Source organism: Aquarana catesbeiana, linkage group LG06, assembly GCF_042186555.1.
Source record: "Aquarana catesbeiana isolate 2022-GZ linkage group LG06, ASM4218655v1, whole genome shotgun sequence".
In the NCBI taxonomy this organism is placed as follows: domain Eukaryota; kingdom Metazoa; phylum Chordata; class Amphibia; order Anura; family Ranidae; genus Aquarana; species Aquarana catesbeiana.
The window spans coordinates 112,091,206-112,109,921 of record NC_133329.1 but is presented as its reverse complement, the minus strand read 5'-3'; the positions used below and the strand labels follow the sequence as shown (position 1 = coordinate 112,109,921).

At 41.2% G+C, this 18,716-nt stretch overlaps 1 protein-coding gene across 3 annotated transcripts in view; it reads right to left on the bottom strand.

Annotated features, from left to right (window-relative positions):
* Positions 1-583: 583 nt before the first annotated feature.
* SCNN1B (sodium channel epithelial 1 subunit beta) overlaps positions 584-18,716 on the bottom strand; it is a 170,816-nt gene continuing 152,683 nt past the window's right edge. For all 3 annotated transcript variants that reach the window (XM_073636694.1, XM_073636693.1, XM_073636696.1), the window contains 5 exons: positions 16,929-17,004; positions 13,708-13,765; positions 9,542-9,603; positions 5,453-5,528; positions 584-1,516 (listed from right to left, as the gene is read on the bottom strand). In XM_073636694.1, coding sequence (XP_073492795.1) covers positions 1,169-1,516; positions 5,453-5,528; positions 9,542-9,603; positions 13,708-13,765; positions 16,929-17,004 — 620 coding nt within the window. In that variant the 3' untranslated portion in view covers positions 584-1,168. The remainder of the gene's footprint in view (positions 1,517-5,452; positions 5,529-9,541; positions 9,604-13,707; positions 13,766-16,928; positions 17,005-18,716) is intronic.

Here is an 18,716-nt window from a genome sequence, read left to right as displayed (position 1 = left end):
GGTAACCTGGGTGCCCTGACTGCATCTCAGAGCTTAAAGTGATTGTAAAGTCTTGTTTTTTTTCCCTATAAAAATAACAAACATCGTATACTTACCTGCTCTGTTGTAGTGGATTTGCACAGAGCAGCCTGGATCCTCTTCTTCTTGGGTCCCTCTTCTGTGCTCCTGGCCCCTCCCTCCTGTTCAGTTCCCCCACAGGAAGCAGCTTGCTATGGGGGTACCCCAGCCGAGTCACAACAGCTCCATGTGTCCATTCAGACACGGAGCCCCAGCCCCACCCCCTCTTTCCTCTGACTTTGGCTAGCTGACTTTGATTGACAGCAGTGGCAACCAATGGCACCGCTGCTGTGTCTCAGTCAATCAGGAGGGAGAATCTCGGATGGCTGAGACACTCATGGACATCACTGGACAGAGAGTGACCTCAGGTAAATGTTAGGGAGGCTGCTGCACACAGAAGGCTTTTTATCTTAATGCATAAAATGCATTAAGATAAAAAACCTTCTGCCTTTACAACCACTTTAATTTCATTTTCAAAAGAAGTATATTGGAGTCATGAAAGATCAACTACACAATTTTCATACACTGGTTTTTACATGAGTTTTATTAACATTCATTCAAGTTATGTCAAAGAAAGTTAATGGAAAATGTATAGTTTACTTCTTAACTAATCTCCTAGAAAATAACTCCCCAACTTTAATGTGCTGCCGAAGTTAGCAGACAACACAAGGCAATATACTTTGCAGCACATAGCACATTTACATAAATGTAATGTATCTCATTTTTTGTATAGATGTTTTTTTTGTTTTGTTTTTTTTACATACAAAATTGTGAAACATATTAGCTCATTCACATTATGTAACATTTGTATAAATGCCCTTTAAGTAAAGTTTAGTTAATCAGGCACATTGTTTTTACCATTGCTTATGTACAGTATATCCCTCTACTGGACCAGATTAAAAAGGTACTGGAAAAGTACACATTTGGTCTCTTTGGTCAAACTTCTTCAGCACTAAACATGTGCTTCTTACGGTCATGCCATATAACTATTACTCAGTAATTATAATTTATTCTTACACAATATTATAATAGTAGATTAGTTGAAAATATTGACTAGTTAATAATTAAAATATTAACACTGTGCGTTAGTAGTCATTATATAATCATAACATTATTCATCATCACTGGATATGACGTCAATTGCATCTATCTGTTTCAAGCGTAGAGAGTCGTAGTTTGGAGGTGGAGTGCCAGGTATTGGCGTGCTAACTTGATTTGAATCTTCATGCTGGAAACCAGAATTAGAATAGGCCTCTACCAGCTCAGCCACGGTTGGTGGTGGATCATTATACTGTGGACGTCGCTTCTTTTGCCTTCTGTCTCTTATCCAAGCTAGGATCTTGAGGATAGTGATCCAAATGCAGTCTATGATGATCTCTCCAAACTCAATGATGCACAAGACTGAGCCCCCCATCCAGAATCCAAACTGACCTCCCAGGTTTGACAGCAGCCACACTACCTGTTGGATAGAAAATACACTGAGAGATGAGATCAGGGTAAGGCTTAACAGAAACCAACATTTAACCAATTAGGACTGACGCTGCTTATAAATTCAACCTATGCTCAAGTGGAATGTAACCAGAAGAAGATTCAATGTGACACTGTCAATGAAATATAAATAATAAACAAAAATCTCCTGTAACAGAAGACTCCTAAAGTATACATACCGGTCTAAGTGCTCATTTGTGGAGCCGTCCTTCTACTGCACTGCAAAGCTGCCAAGAGTATGTCAGATACCAGTGTTTCCACCAAACTTAATGGTTCCTCCCAGTAGCCTCTACATCATTACAGGGCGCAGAACTGATAGGGACTGGTGGGAAGGACCCATAGGCGTGCGCACAGGGTGTGCCCACAGTGCTTCTGGCTTCCCTTCTCTCCTCTCCTGCTGACTGATGCTGTGGGGATGAGTGGGGGAAGTGGCCGGTAAACATGTAATTTACTGGCCCCTTCTATTTCTGAGTGAACATCGTGAGTGATCGATAGTGTGTGTTTGAGCTTTGGGGTGCACACCCTAATGCAATAGGCTGCGCACACCTATGGAAGGACCACAGAGCATGGTGGCAGGGGTGCAAGCTTCCGTCACATCCTGATGTGTCGGGTGTAGGAGTCTGGAATAACATTTCTCTGCTTTACACCCTTAACTTAAGCATTTAACCCTTACTATCCTGAGGGGCGCCCAAAAGTTATTTTGAAAAGCTGCCCAGAGTTAAGCTTTAAAGCAACCCTGTTGCTATAGTATAGCATTTCGACCTATCATAAATATAAAAAACATCTGTAAATACCTTTCCTGCTGCCAGGTATGCCGATCCTGAGAAATCTTCCACTGAAGTTCACACTGAAATGGACAGTTCTGGGAGTGTCCATCTCCTGGGTTCTAGTTCTAGCTGGTTCCTCCCTCTGACCTCCATCCATTAAAAGGTACATGAGTGACTGGAAAATCAGTTGGAGGAACCAGTGAGAGTAGTGGGGGACCACAGAGATGGACACCCCCAGAAGTGTTGGTTTCAGTGTCTTCAGCAGATTTCTCAGGATTGAGGAAGCATTCAGAGATGCTGGCAGCAGGAAATGTTAGTATTTGCTGACTTATTTTACAGGTTCGGTTTCATCTAAAATCTATAACATAGCGAAAGGATCACTTTATGCACAAACTGTAAGGAACAGACTTTTGTTCAACCAGAAAAAGCCCTTTTAATGCTAAAGTTGACAGCAGATTTTGGATGGTGGTTGGTTGGATCTCCCTCAGGATAAAGTATCTTCTGCAGTGACTGCATCCCTGAAACTTGTAATTTCACGTGTGAGACACATACACATTTATTTTAATGGATGGGGGAGGGAAGAATAAGGCTAATACAGGTAAATTGGGATAACAATAGTGACAGTGTTTGGATCTAGTTGCAGGCCAAATATTTAAACATGGATTGGTTCAATGTATTGCACAGCCTCATGTGCTGTCCTTTCTATGCACACCTCTCTTTGCTTTTCCCTTGCTATCTGTGGTACTGTATAGCTCCCGTTCATCACTTGGTATCTCCACCCTACCCCATCCCATTCTCCCCTGTCTGGTCTTTCTGTTCTTTCTACTGCTATTTTATCGGGTGTGTCAATTTGCCTCTTGCTGGAACATACTCGTCTGATCCATGTCCAGTTTCTATGTGCTTAGCTCCTGCTTTGTTTGCTATGACCTAAGTATTTAGCCTTGCCTTTGTCTAGTCTGTTTTCCCGATAACCTTATTTTCCCAGCACTTGCTGTCAGGTTGATTGGATCGTCTTTTCTGGTAAATGTCTTTCCTGGCACATGTTGTTTGGTAGTTTAGGTTGGTGTGGTCTCTCCTGACCACCTTCTTTCCAAGTACAAGCTGTCAATTTGTATTTGTCTTTGTGGTTATGATTAATGGCCTGTTTGTACACCTGGAATCCATATGTGTTGGTTAATCTGTTTGTTATGGTGAGAATCGTAGTCTGAGGAGTGTTTTTGCATACATTTCTATCACCACTATCAGTTGCCCTGGCAAAATCCAGTTCTTGCCCACTTACAATGAGCCATGTCCACCCACTAGTGACACACTCTTTGGTCACTGTTCCCTCTGTCTCTGTGTATCATAGTTATCTAGTCTAGGTTCATATGGGTCTGATCCCTGGTCTTGGCTGACTATGTCCTCTGGCATTTTACCCAGGCTCAGTAAAGCTTCAAGTCACAATATTGTCTATATTTTCCCTCGGTACTGCATTAGAAGCATCAAAGCCTCTTAATCCGACAAACAGTCTCCTGCTGGTCCTGACACACCAGAATAGTTTTCATTTTCCCCAGCAGCATGATCAGTGGTTACCCACAGAAAGAGAAGGTCACCCATAAAGCCGACAACAAACTTGGAAACTATTGTCTGCCTGTGGCTTGTTTTTCAAAAAGGAAATTATGTTGCATTTTTGGTGATTGCAAATCTTGGCTTACTTTAAAGTAAATTTATGTGACGTTCACATTTTTACACCTTTGCTCCTCCAAATCTTTTTCTTTCATAATATTAAATTTGTAGATTAGTCACTAACACTGCCCACTTAACAACTTTTGAGATATTGTCCACACTTAGTGAGGAGCAGTAAAACACAACCACTGTATATGACTATAAAGCAGGAAACAGAGTATATAATGAGCAAATATAGCTGCCCCCAATATTATATATAATAGGCATTAATACACATTGATAATGTTGTTTCTATTAAGCTAATCTTTCACGTGCAATTTAAAACTATATATATATATATATATATATATATATATATATACTTTTTTTTTAATATGGCAAACAAGTCTAAGTGTGTGCATGCTGTAGCTGGACTGAATACTTACACTGTATAGAGGATTGAGGCTGGAGTGCGGAGTAATTCACTTTTATGGACAGTGATATTTACAGAGAGATTACAAAGTAATTAAATGGTGAGAAATTATATCTCTGATAACACAGTAAAATCAATATTTTCTTAACACCGACAAAAAGGTCAGACATTTCCTCTTCCTGGGACTTGTGTATGGAAGTGTTGTACAGAACACAGGCAAGCCCCTTGCTACGTGTAGCAATCAATCAATTTCCACTGATTTTGTTCCAAATTTAAAGGGTAAGTCCACTTTTGTGGGGGAAAAAAATAGAAGAAAAAAATATCTATCTATCTATCTATCTATCTATCTATCTATCTATCTATCTATCTATCTATCTATCTATCTATCTATCTATCTATCTGCCCTGGCCCTGCTCTTTACTGAGCACAGGAGTTCACCTGCTCGGCACAGATGTCATTCAGAGAACACTTTGCATGTTCTCAGGGAATGCAAAGTGTTCTCTCATCGAATGAGGTGGAGATTGTGACATCACCGTCCACCTCAATACCTCAATAATTCATGGACCGCGTTGAATTTATTGAGAAAAAAAAAGTGTTCCCTAAATGGCACCTGCATCGAGTGTGCAGCTTCATATGTTTACAATGCAGCAGGGCAGCCTCTCGTCAAAGGACCCGGAAGATAGTGGAGATCATTGTAGTAGTGTTGTCTACTACAGTGATTTTCATCTTTCATGGAAATACCAAAAGTATGGCTTTACACTCCCCAGCTACTTTATTAGCTACACCTTGCTAGTACCGGGTTGGACCCCCTTTTGCCTTCAGAACTGCCTTAATCCTTGTACATACATAAACTGGTCCAAGCTGGACCAATGTAAGTATGTAAAAATTGCCATACATAGATTTTAGCTTTAAGACAAAACATGATAAATAGAGTCTGAATGGTGGTTATATAAAAAAAAGACTCTATAAAGCCACTTTACATGTAAGATCTGTTTGCCTTTAGAGAGCAAATTGTGCTATTACTCAAATACTTCCTATAGTGCTTCCTTCCAGCCCCACTTACATTGGTGGTCGGTGACTCTGAAATGCTTCGGTAGTTAAATTCTTCAAAGTAAATATTCAGCCTCATGATGCCGTCCCTGAAAACAGTGAATGAAAAGTGAAAGGTTTAAAATAGTGATTTCCTGAATTCTACAATAAAATAGAATTTTAATAGTCGAAATGTGTGACCACTGAGCCTACTGCGTCTGGATTACAAGAATTTGGCAAGGATTTAAAGTAAGGCCCCTTTCACACTGGGACGGGAAGTGCGTCGGCGGTAAAGCAGCACTATTATTAGCAGTGTTTGCCGTCATTTTAGTCGGTATTCGGCCGCAAGCAGGGCGGTCTTACTCCCCGCTAGCGGCCGATAAAGGGTTAAAAACCACCGCAAAGCGCCTCTGCAGAGGCGCTTTGCCTGTGGTATTGCTGCGCTGCCCCATTGATTTTAATGGGCAGGAGCAGTGAAGGAGCGGTGTATACACCGCTCCTTCACCGCTCCGAAGATGCTGCTAGCAGGACTTTTTTTCCCGTCCTGCTAGCCCCCAGCTCCAGTGTAAAAGCCCAAGGGCTTTCACACTGGAGACACAGCAGTGGCTGTTTCGGGACGGTTTGCAGGTGCTATTTTTAGTGCAATAGCACCTGCAAACCGCCCCAGTGTGAAAGGGGTCTGAATGTAAACCTTAACTGGATGACATTCAGTTTGTTAAGACACTGTGTATCATAAACAACGGCCATTTTAAAAAAGTTCTATTTTCACTTATTTTACATTCTATTTTTGTATCTCAGCAATCCTAGTCTCCTGCAGCCACTTTCTGTCTATATGCACCCCACCAATTGCTGCATAAAATTTACCAGGGTGGGTTTTTTGATGGCAACAAAAGTGGATCGTTCCTGTGTAATGTGTGTTCTCCTGTGGTCTCCATCAAATAGACAACGCAGGAGCACAAATGTGACACCAGACCAGGATGTGCCTAAACAATGACCTTCATGGAGGGTATTATTTTAATGACCTATAAGCATATATTAACATTGTTATTTGAATTACATTAGTCTGTTAAAGCTTATGTGAAATTTTAGTGGTTGGGTTTGCATGTATTTTTAAAGTGATTGTAAAGTCTTGTTTAAAAAAAAATCAAAAACAAAACAAACAAGTTATAATTACCTCCTCTGTGCAGTTGGTTTTGCACAGAGCAGCCTGGGTCCTCCTCTTCTCGGGTCCCTCTTTGCTGCTCCTGCCCCTCCCTCCTATTGAGTGCCCCCTGAGCCAACAGCTTTCTATGGGGGCACCGGGGCCGAGTCAGATCTCCGTGTATCCATTCAGACAGGAAGCCCCAACCTGGCCCTGCCCCTTTCTCCCCTGATTGGCTGACTGACTTTGATTGGCTGACTGACTTTGATTGCCTGCTGTGTCTCAGTCAATCAGGAGGAGTTTCCTGTATGGCTTAGACGTTCGTGGACATTGCTGGAGAGAGAAGGGGCTCAGGTAAGTAATTAAGGGATGCTGGGGAGGCTGCTACACACAGAAGGTTTTTTTCTCTTAATGCATAGAATGCATTAAGAGAAAAAAACTTCTACCTTTACAACTCCTTTAAGTGAACCTGTGAGGACAGACAAATGGGGACTGCCATTGCTGTTGCTTGTTTTTCTAGGTGCAAAATCCTGGAACATCATCTTCATCGCGGCTTCACTACATAGTCAGACACTGGCCTTGAGCAAGCATTCAGTCAGAGGGGTGAAAAGCCTGAACTAAGGCTACATACTTGTTTCAGTGAAAGGTAGTGTTGCCACAAGATCAACATCATCAGGGAACTTGTATTTTCAAAAGGAAATGGAAGCCTACATACTTCCTCAATACAGGTTTCATGTGGAGGTGTTTTAGGGTTTTTTCTATTGTATACAGTTTTTTTTTTTTCATTGAGGAACACTGGAAGTCATTCACTTTCAATTGGAACTTTAGTCAGAAAATTAAGTCCTGCTAGATCACTTCAGGCTGGCCCCTGTTGCAGGTATAGCTATGTAAAACATTAAAAAGAAGCACATATACTGTTTAAAATCCAGCAATACACTATCTCACCCTTGCTCTTTATTTTTAGGCACCGCTGAATTTGTAGAGGCTGATCTGCGGGCTGCCTACAGATTTACTGCTGTTCAGTGGCTCTGGGTTCTGAAGCTCTCGCTTCAGTAAAATGGCAACCTCAGGCAAGAAGAAACAGGAATACTGCTGGAGGCAATTTCCAGCACACACTAAATTTGGTAGTATAATTCATTATGTGAAATGTATGTTTCTTGCTAATGAACATTATTTTTATCAAATTGTTATGAGTAAAGTTCCACTTTCAGTTCATACTGCCAACTACAGGACGATTGGACACTGGCAAACAAAAAACTGTAGGCCAGCCCAGCTTAAACTCTCCAACTACCAGCATGCCTCACATTTTTACTAGTGTCCTAGGAGGATGGACATCTTTTCTTCAGTTCTATTTTTATCTTCAAGATTTTTTCTTCAATTTCCTCTCTACAATATTGCTGGAGCTGATCTCTTTGATTACAACTATATGGCCTGGCCTTTCTAAGCTGGGTTCTAAGCTGGGTTTTCTAAGCTGGACCCTGCTGGACTGGACTTTATGGGGATAGCCTGGAAGTAACTTTTGGGCACTATGATCCATACACTGGGCTTTCTAGACACTATTCTGGTAACAAGTTAGCCTAGGAGCACTTTCCTGTCTCTGCGCTTGCCCGGTCTCTGAAGGCTCACTCCATGACCAGGCCAATTGGGCTCGACACCAGGCGACTCCTCATCCACTTAGATAAAATACCCCCCTTTTTTCTGGTTTCAGCTGTGGTAGGGGTTAACACTGTGGGACTGAGTGCTGAGGTCAGCTGCTGGATGAGCTTTCACACATGTGCACTCCGTGCTCTTATTCCTTTCATTCAGGATCAAGAACGTATCTCCCTGCTTTTTCTCCTGCTTGCATAGAGCCATGTGGAACTACAATCTTTGGTTTATTCCTGCTTCTTGCCTACAGTTACTTGGGTCACCTCTTGCAATCCAACCCTCCTATCAGCTGTTTGGGTTTCTTGAGTACCTGAGGCCTTACTTTGTACCCTGGGGTCAGGTTCGGTTCTGCCTCCTCAGCTCCCGTGCTGGATATTTTTTGTTGTCGTCCTTTGGGAGGCCAGCATTTGGTAATCTGGCCAGGCCGATTGGAAAGTATGGGGTCTTCTACCCTTAGACCCCCTCTAGCCTTTTGTCTTAACCATCACCACTGGGTCACATACTTGTTTATTATCATTTCAGATATCATTTCAGATATTTCAGAAGCGAGCCTTGTCTCGTGAAACACGTATGGTTATATTAGATGCATGTGTTACTACTTTTTTTTATGTATTGTATGTCCATAACAATTTTTACATTGTACTGTACTATTTTATCGGCTTGACACCCATCTATGCTATTTATATGCGTATGACATTTTTTAAATAAATATTGAGGCGTTTACTTCTGGTATGCTTAATGGCTATCCGTATTCACCTCACTCAAAGTCCCAGGGCGACTTTTCTGTGTTCTGTTCCACAATATTGAGATGGAGGTGTTCTACGGGTGACACCAGACATTTTCTCCCTTGCATTACTTTGTACCCTGGGCCTTCCTTTGCCTAGCCACCATGTGGTTGCAGCATGACTGACTCTGGCCATGGGAGGGGAAGGGAAACATTTCTGTTGTCCCTGGTGCCCTAAACCCATATTCTACTAATGGCTCTAATGCTGCTTGAAGCAAGCCTGGTGATGTGGCAGACATCTGCAGCTTGAGATTATGTCGCTCCTAGAGTCTATTGCATCATCTGAGTCTTCTTTAGCTCTGTTGGCAATGGACACTTCCTCTGCCCTCTAGGCTGAGGTTTTATAATGTAGTCATGCAAGACACTGTGGCCCAAATCACCTAATTATACTAGTATTTTCATAAGGCAATGGCAGACTACATATTTCCTCCGTACAGGTTTCTTTGAGGAGGGGTTTTACAGGAAAAAAATTTAATTTTTACCTCTTCCAAAAATGTGCTTTTAATTTTTCATTATTGTTGAAAATGCACCTTCTGTATGGACATATTTACCTATTTACAGTGATGTCCAAGCTGGTGTCCTTTTCGTATGAAAGAACATGAAAAATCCAGTCCTATAGGAAAGAGAATGAAGAGCTGTCAATGTGAAGTGCCGATGCTTGTAGAATACACTGAATCTTCTGTGCCAGCTCAGACAAAGTTTCATATCTTAATTTAGCCATATAGCCCCCACTCACTTTATTTCACCTTTCCTTTTAAATACCTACTTGCCAGGTTGTGGAATAGGCCAAAGATGTTCATCCAGTCTACAAGAGGACAAGCATATGTCTTACAGTCCATCATTCTAAATAAAAAGTCTTCCCATTTATGGGCAATTAACATCCAAATATGTAGACGTGACCTAATTAGCCCCCAGGCTAATGAAAAAGAAGACAGGAAAACAAACATGCATATCTAGGAACTATCCTCATTTCAAGGAACTGTCCTTCTTTCAGAACCAAATCTCTTGGTCCCTCTTTACTGCTTGGTTGCTCCTTCTTTTGGTCCGTTGTATAAACATTCTATAAAAATGCACTTAACTGCCAGCATTGTTACACTGCATTAAACAGTTTATCCAACCTCTAAAATACTGCATTTGTTATTTTGAAAAAAACAGAATAAAGGGTGTTTTAAAAATCCTTGAGGTTGGGGTTTGGTATAGTAGTGGGGTACGTTACTAAGAGCATGGCAGGGGGTGTGTCCTCTGCTTATATACATTGTGCTAAAAGGTGTCTAATCTCAGAAAGATGGGAGATCCCTTGCAATGTATCTCTATGAAGAGTGGAAAATAAGAAACAGCTCCAACAATGGTTTACCTGGTTAGACATGGCTATCAGAGCATACCACAGACATGAGATGATCCTCAATCTAGCCATTTTCAGCCAGGATGGGGACACTCATCTCAGGTCTATAGATACACTAGGCTATTCCATAAAACTGCAGGAAAATGATACAAGTATTTAGGTTAAAAAAAATGGGAAGGCACCTACTTACAAGAGGTAGGATTTCCCTACTGAATAAAGCCTTGTGGGAACTAGCAGTGTGGGTACCAGATCTCACAACTTCGTATCAATCTCTGCTTTGTGCCTGCATACTGGCAAGGTGCATGACATTGGTTAAGCAAACTCTTTTGAATACAGAAATACTTGGCCATAGCAATCAGTAAAATGCAGTTTATTTCATAACTTGTAGTAAAAAAAATCTTCCTCAGATGATATAATTTTCCTGTGTATATACAGTATAACTGATAACATTTTATTGTAATTTATCACCTGTGCAATTCCAGTATTGTAGAGTAATAGAAAGAGTTCTTCCAATTAAAGATAACTTGTCGCAAGAGAAATACACTATATTACCAAAAGTATTGGGACACCTGCTTTCACATGCACATGAACTTTAATGGCATTCCAGTCTTAGTCCGTAGGGTTCAATATTGAGTTGACCCACCCTTTGCAGCTATAAGAGCTTCAACTCTTCTGGGAAGGCTGTCCACAAGGCTTAGGAGTGTGTCAATGGAAATGTTTGACCATGCTTTCAGAAGCACAGTTGTGAAGTTAGGCACCAATGTTGACCAGAAGGCCTGGCTCTCGGTCTCCACTCAAATTCCTCCCAAAGGTGGTCTATCGGGTTGAGGTGCAGGCCAGTCAAGTTCCTCCAACCCAAACTCGCTCATTCATGTCTTTATGGACCTTGCTTTGTGCACTGGTCCAAATAATTTGGTGGAGGGGGGATTATGGTGTGGGGTTGTCTTTTAGGGGTTGGGCTTGGCCCCTTAGTTCCAGTGAAGGGAACTCTTAAGGCGACCGCATACCAAGACATTTTGGACAATTTCATGCTCCCAAATTTGTGGGAACAGTTTGGGGATGACCCCGTCCTGTTCCAACATGACTGCACACCAATGCACAAAGCAAGGTTCTTAAAGACATGGATGAGTGAGTTTGGGGCGTAGGAACTTGACTGGCCTGCGCAGAGTCCTGACCTCAACCCGACAGAACACCTTTGGGATGAATTAGAGCAGGGACTGCAAGCCAGGCCTTCTCATCCAACATCAGCGCTTGACCTCACAAATGCGCTTCTGGAAGAATGGTCAAACATCCCCATAGACACACTCCTAAACCTTGTGGACAGCCTTCCCAGAAGAGTTGAAGCTGTTATAGCTGCAAATGTTGGGCCAACTCAATATTAAACTTTAAGTACTAAAACTGGGATGCCATTAAAGTTCATGTGCGTGTAAAGGCAAGCGTCCCAGTACTTTTGGTAATATAGTATATTTCTCTCGCAACAAGTTATCTTTAACTGGAAGAACTCTTTCTATTACTCTACAATACTGGAATTGCACAGGTAATAAATCACAATAAAATGTTATCAGTTATACTGTATATACACAGGAAAATTATATCATCTGTATGTAGGGTGGCCTCTCATCATAGTAATACTAGTTTCCCAGCTGCCATGCTAATGCTTTGGCCTTGATATTCTGGAGCCCAAGTATTAAAATAAGGACATTTAACTTTCATTTTGTATATTTTTGCTATGTTTTTGCTATGGGTCATTCACATTAGACACAGACAGGGAATTGTATGTCTAAATCCCCCATATTTTTTTATGACACGTGATTAACCACTTCAGCCCCGGAAGGATTTGCCCCCTTAATGACCAGGCCATTTTTTGCGATTTGCGGCGAATTAACTGACAATTGCGTGGTACCCAAACAAAATTCACGTCCCTTTTTTCCCACAAATAGAGCTTTCTTTTGACTGTATTTGATCACCTCTGCGGTTTTTATTTTTTGCGCTATAAACAAAGAGCGTCAATTTTGAAAAAAAAAAACAATTGTTTTTACTTATTGCTATAATACATATCCAAAAATATATATATAAAAAACACATTTATTCATCAGTTTAGGGCGATATATATTTCTACATATTTTTGGTATAAAAAAAAAAATAATCGCAATAGGTGTATATTGATTGGTTTGCGCAAAAGTTATTGCGTCTACAAACTATGGGATAGATTTAGGGACTTTCATATATATTTTTAAATTGTTTTTACTAGTAATGTCGGCGATCTGCGATTTTTAGTGGGACTGCGACATTGCGGTGGACAAATCTGACCCCAAATGACACTTTTTTGGGGACCAGTGACATAATTCCATTGATCAGTGCTATAAAAATGCACTGATCAATGTAAAAATGACACTGGCAGGAAAGGGGTTAACACTAGGGGGCGATCAAGGGGTTAACTGTGTTCCCTGGGTGTGTTCTAACTGTAGGGGGGGCTGGGCTGCCTGGGACATGACAGAGATCACTGTTCCCGATCACTGGGAATAGTAGATCTGTCATGTCATCTGGCAGAACGAGGAATCTCCTTGGTTACATAGGCATTTCCGCGTTCTGCCTCTCCTCACCGCGATCGCGCACATCGAGCCCGTGGGACCCGTGGGCACGCTCCCGTCTGTGAGGTTTGCGCAGGAGAGCCGACCTGCCGCAGTATATCTGCGTGAGCTGGTTGGCTAGTGGTTAAAATCCAAAAAGTCTCAAAAACATTTTTTGAACCAGATGAAAAAATGAGTGTCTTATTAAACAATTAATAACTATCAGTAGCTGGCACTGGCAGATGGATCTGCATCTGTTTTCTGATGTGATCATGCAGAGCCACAGAATAAAAAGAAAAGCCTGATGATATTTAAGTACCTGAGTAATTCAGATTGGTAAGGGCTGATAAATACAAGTGGCATTTTTTGAGCTTTGGGAAAGCCCCCCCCCCCCCACCTCAATGCCCATTGACTTATGTCATTTTTTATGATATAAGCATACCCACAATCCCTTACAAGTGCGCCACTTTGCGTTGATAATTTCAGATGGAACTTATAAGATGCAAGTCAATGGAGCGCTAAATAAACAGCAGATGGCTGGTAGGCATTACAGCATTAACTGTATTAAATACCAGCCCTTGGAGGACTATTATACCAAAATGCACACAGAGAGCATCGGAAAAGCTTTAAAAAATGATAATAGACATTGACAAGCTTTAGTAAAAAAATGTTTAATGTCCATAATTATGAGCCCTTACCAGTAGCCATGCCTTTATTTCTAATGCCTGTGCTTTGCAGAGAATATATTCAATTACATATTTTGTGTGTAAGCATCTTCGCATTTGGGTGACATTTGTAAACCTACCTCTGCTGCTGCGGATGGCCAGTCAGCCATGGAGATAGTCATTTTGTAATTACTGTCACTGTAAATGAAACAAGTGAATATTTAGAAATTTAGAATGATGTGTACCTTTCTTGGTGCAGCTCCCTAATATGTTTTTTAAACTGGTGGTGTGAGCTGTTATAAAATGTACTGGTTTTCTCTTTTTGATGTAATCTTCAAAGCTTAAAGTAGAACTAAAAGGAAAAGTTTTTTTTTTCATTTTTTTGATAGAATAAGGGATAGTTATAATCCCTGCAATATAGAAAATAGCCCCACCAGGATAAAACACCTCAAAGGCTACTGATAGCGGTATAAAAATATGATTTATTGGACATCAAAAAATACAAAAGACATTGACCAAGTGAGTCAGAAACCCCAGTTAGGGGGAACCCCAGCCCACCTACCCCCCCCCCCACAATATTCAGCCTGACCAGGCACATACTGGGCATTTTTGCCCCCCCACTGAGCGCTTTTTTGGAGGTTATCTGCTGCTGGAGAGGAGGATTGGGACTGGGAGGGGGTGTTGGTGACAGGATATACTTTGGGAAGCTGGAGTGGGGGGCATCGGGGGGGAATCCTTGATAGTCACCAAAACTTGTGTCCGTAGCCTCCCTGGTGGTATGATTATGTCAGATTTTTGCGTCTCAAAGTGGTACAATTGTTTTGCATAGAAATTTGGCATTTTATATTATAGGCCTGTAATTCTTAGCAATAACAAACTTAAATCTGTCCAAACAAGAGTCTATTAGATATCATGGGTATGATAAAGTTTGAAACACAAAATCATAAATTATAATATAATAAATAACTATAAATAATTCTAAAAAATAATAATATAATAATAATAAAATTAATTTCCCCATGATTCACTATTGCTCAATTCTGCAAGTGTTCTAATTTACTATAGCTAATCTAAAATCACTTTTAACGTAAAGTGACACTTTTTTAGTTTCCATGGACAATCTCAAGTTTCCAGGCAGAAAGAACAGTATATATAATATAAAACTATATGCAGGGCATTGGACACAGCACTAGGGACAAAAGGGATGTGAAATACAGTAATGTAATCTGTAAGATTACAGTGTACTGTATGTGTTATGAATTTTGCATTGTTTGCATTTGCCGCCGGGCTCCACCCTCGTGTGTCGTGACGCCCGCATGGGACCGAGCCCGGCACACAGGACATCAGGCAGAGGACACAGCCCGCAGACACAGCGGGGGGGGGGGGGACGTCGCAGGATCCTGTGGACAAGGTAAGTACACTTCACCAGGATCCTGCAATGCAATCCCGAGTGTGGCTCGGGGTTACCGCTAATGGTACTGAAATTCAACCCCGAACCACCAGGGAGGTTAAAGGAATATTTGTCCCTTAATTCCTGTTGAAAACCTATTGAGTGAAGCTGTGGGAGGGACCCAGCAGTTCCCACTACAGGCTGCCTACAGAAAATTTAAGCAGGAAGCAGAAGCTGTTTGGAGGTTACCAGGATGCATAAAGATTTACAGATTTTGCAGCATAAGCAGGAACCTGGACCAGAGACATATTAAGGCGGAATAGAGCCCTAGGCAAGGTAGCATCCTTGATCCTCCAATCCCTTTGACTGACATTATTAGGATTTCATTAAACACAGAGGAGCCACTTTGTTTGAACTGTGCTTGCATGGCCCCATCAGACACTAACTGCCAACAATTGCACCCACCCTTGTGAAGTAACAAGCAGATGCGCAGCTTTGGCAAATTTGCTGTTCCAATAGTTTACTGCAAAACAGGAAAGTTGTAGTATGGTCCCTTAGACATCTCCTGGGCCTTAGGTTCCTGCATAGAATTGCTTTGGATGAATTGGCTCTAATCTGGACACCACCCACAATATAATACAATGTTCCCTTTTTCTCATGTACTTGCATTGCTCTCTTCAAAACAGTCAGTTTACTGATGCTTGGTTGCCAGAGGTCTGAATCTTCAGTAGTAACTTGTACATTCAATGGTTCAATCTCCAAAAGATTCTATCTTTGACACCTTAGGTCCCTTTCACATTTGTGCGACTTGTCCTGTGACTTGGGACTGCAAAGTCGCAAGACAAGTCGTTCCCTATGATTTCCAATGATAACCATTCATATCTGTGCAACTTCAAAGTAGTCCCTGTACTACTTTGGTCCGACTTTCATGTGAGTTGAGGTCCATATACCTCAAGTTTACACAGGCATTCCCTGAAATTGCGTCAAAATCACTGCTGCAAAGTCGCACAACTTTGAAATCGCACTAGTGTGAAAGAGGCCTTACCTGATATAGAATACCACTTTTCCTGCGGCAGTCAGAGCTGACCCTAAACACTGATGGGGGGGGGGGGGGGCATTTTATGCTTTAGATGAGGGACCATTAATGGAAGAGATAATAGAAATTGCTCTGTTAATAATAAGTAGTTGGGGGTGGGGTGGGGGGTAGGTTTTTTTTTTCCTGTGACACCCCACGACAGCAGCTGTTTTATCTATAATGTAAAATTAAACCTCATTGACAGAAGCAACAGCAAGCCACTAGAAATTGAAACTAATGGGGCGTACACACGGTCGGAGACTTTTCGGCTACAAAAAGTCCCGACGGATGCTGACGGACCAAATCCGGCGAACAATCCGATCATGTGTGGGCTTCCCCGGACTTTCAGCGGACTTTTCCAGTCGCAAATCTGTCGGACTTTAGGTTTGGAACTTGCTTCAAATCTTTACTCCGCCAGACCCAGAAATCCGCTCGTCTGTATGCTAGTCCGACGGACAAAAAACCGATGCTAGGGCAGCTATTGGCTCCTGGCTATCAACTTCCTTATTTTAGTCTGGTGTATGTCATCACATACGAATAAGTCAGACTTTGGTGTGATCGTGTGTAGGCAAGTCCGGTCGTTAGAAAGTCCGTTTAAAGTCCGCCAAGAGTCCGTCGAAAGTCTGTCAAAAGTCTGTCGGACAGCTGTCGGACTTTTGTAGCCAAAAAGTCCGACCGTGTGTACGCCCCATTAGAGTTGGAGAGAGCTCCTCACACGTATAAGTTGCTGGTGGGTGATTCAATCTACCAGCATTTACTCAAATTTAAGGGTGATGGGTAGTTTCATTTATTATTTTAATGATTTTAGGTAGATCCATGTTTACCAGGTGCAAACTCTGAAAAGGACAGCTACTAATAGCATGATGGTGATAGAATAGATGACATAGCACACTTACTTGCAGGGTTGCTGACACATGTTGATACATTGTTCTCTGTGTGATACAGTGTCCCATATGTTATAATAGCATGGCACTGTGAAGAAAAATATACAGACAATTTCACAATTTTCTTTTTCAATCCTTACAGGTAATTAACCATCATATCTTGTGCATATATTGTTAAAGATACAAAATACAGAATATGACCTTTTTCCTGGGGACTTCATTATACTTACTGGCATCAAACTGCCCAGTTTCCTAGCTATGCCATCCTTGTACTTTTTTTTTTTTCTTGTTCAAGTATTTTATTGAGATATAGCAAAGTGCAAATGACACAAATGAAGGAAAATAAAATAGGATGGAGGGGAATAGCCTCTTATAACAGTGGGGAGAGGGTAACAAATAGCATGTTCATAATAACATAAAATGATAGACCTGGTAGGTATAGTGATTATTAGGGATGAGCTTCGAGTTCAAGTCGAACATGAGTTCAAATCGAACATAGGCTGTTCGATCGTTTGACAAAGATCGAACATTATGGGGCGTTCGCACCAAATTCGAGCGGCATGTCACACCCCATAATGCACTGCGTCATCGCAGTGCATTGCTGGCTGATGATTGGCCAAGCATGCACTATGACCCGCATGCTTTGGCCAATCACAGCGCCGTCAGCAAAGAGAGCCTTAATTGGCCAAAGGCAGAGTGCCTTTGGCCAATTATGGCTCAGGAGGTTAGGTCCAGGCCCCACACTATATAAGGCCGCCTGCATGTCAGCCTTGTGTAGTGTGTTGCTGGCGGAGAGAGAGAGAGAGAGAGAGAGAGAGAGAGAGAGAGAGAGAGAGAGAGAGAGAGAGAGAGAGAGAGAGAGAGAGAGAGAGAGAGAGAGATGAGAGAGAGAGAGAGAGAGAGAGAGAGAGAGAGAGAGAGAGAGAGAGAGAGAGTCATTTAATTTACTTTGAGCAGGCAGTTTATTCAGTTAACTAGATCTCACTTCAGACTGTTCCTGCTGTACTGTTTCTAATATACTTCAGGCAGGCAGTTGATTCAGTTAGCTGCAGTGTATTTAGTATATACCGTATATACATCCCGGCTTTGTGTGTGTGTGTATATATATATATTAGGGCTGAAACAACTAATCGATTAATCGACAACTAATCGATTATGAAATTAATCGATTACTATTTTCATAATCGATTAATCGGCCAGTAACATAATTGGGGTTAAAAATAATAAAATTAGCCCTTTATAGTACAAAAAGAGCAAATAATCGCTACTGTAAATATTACTTTCACAGTTCTACAGTAAAAAAAATGAACCCCTTACAGTAGTGATCATTTGCTTTTTTTGTACTATAAAGGGCTCATTTTAGTTTTTTTTAACCCCATTATGTTACTAAACATTTTAGACCTGGTTTACATCTTTGTGTTTTTTGGTGCTTTTTGCAGAAACACACTACAATTCATTTGACATGGTTTTTTCTATGGGACACGTTCACAACTATACTTTTTTTTCAGCCGCTTGCGTATTTGGAAAGGGTCAGGGACTTTTTTTTTTTTTTTTTTAAACGCAAAACGTGCTTTTTTGGTTCAATATACTTCAATGGAGAAGTTGCAGAAAAGCATGTAATTCGTTTTTGCAGCAATTTGTATTTTTTAATCTGCCCAACAACAAATTGGCCAAAAAACTGTATTTCTCTTCTAATAGTGTATATATAGTATATCTCTTCTGTCTGTTATTCTCAGAGTGGATTTAATATTTTGCTCCCTAACCATATAGTTGGTTGTTTAATAAATAAATTTACCACTG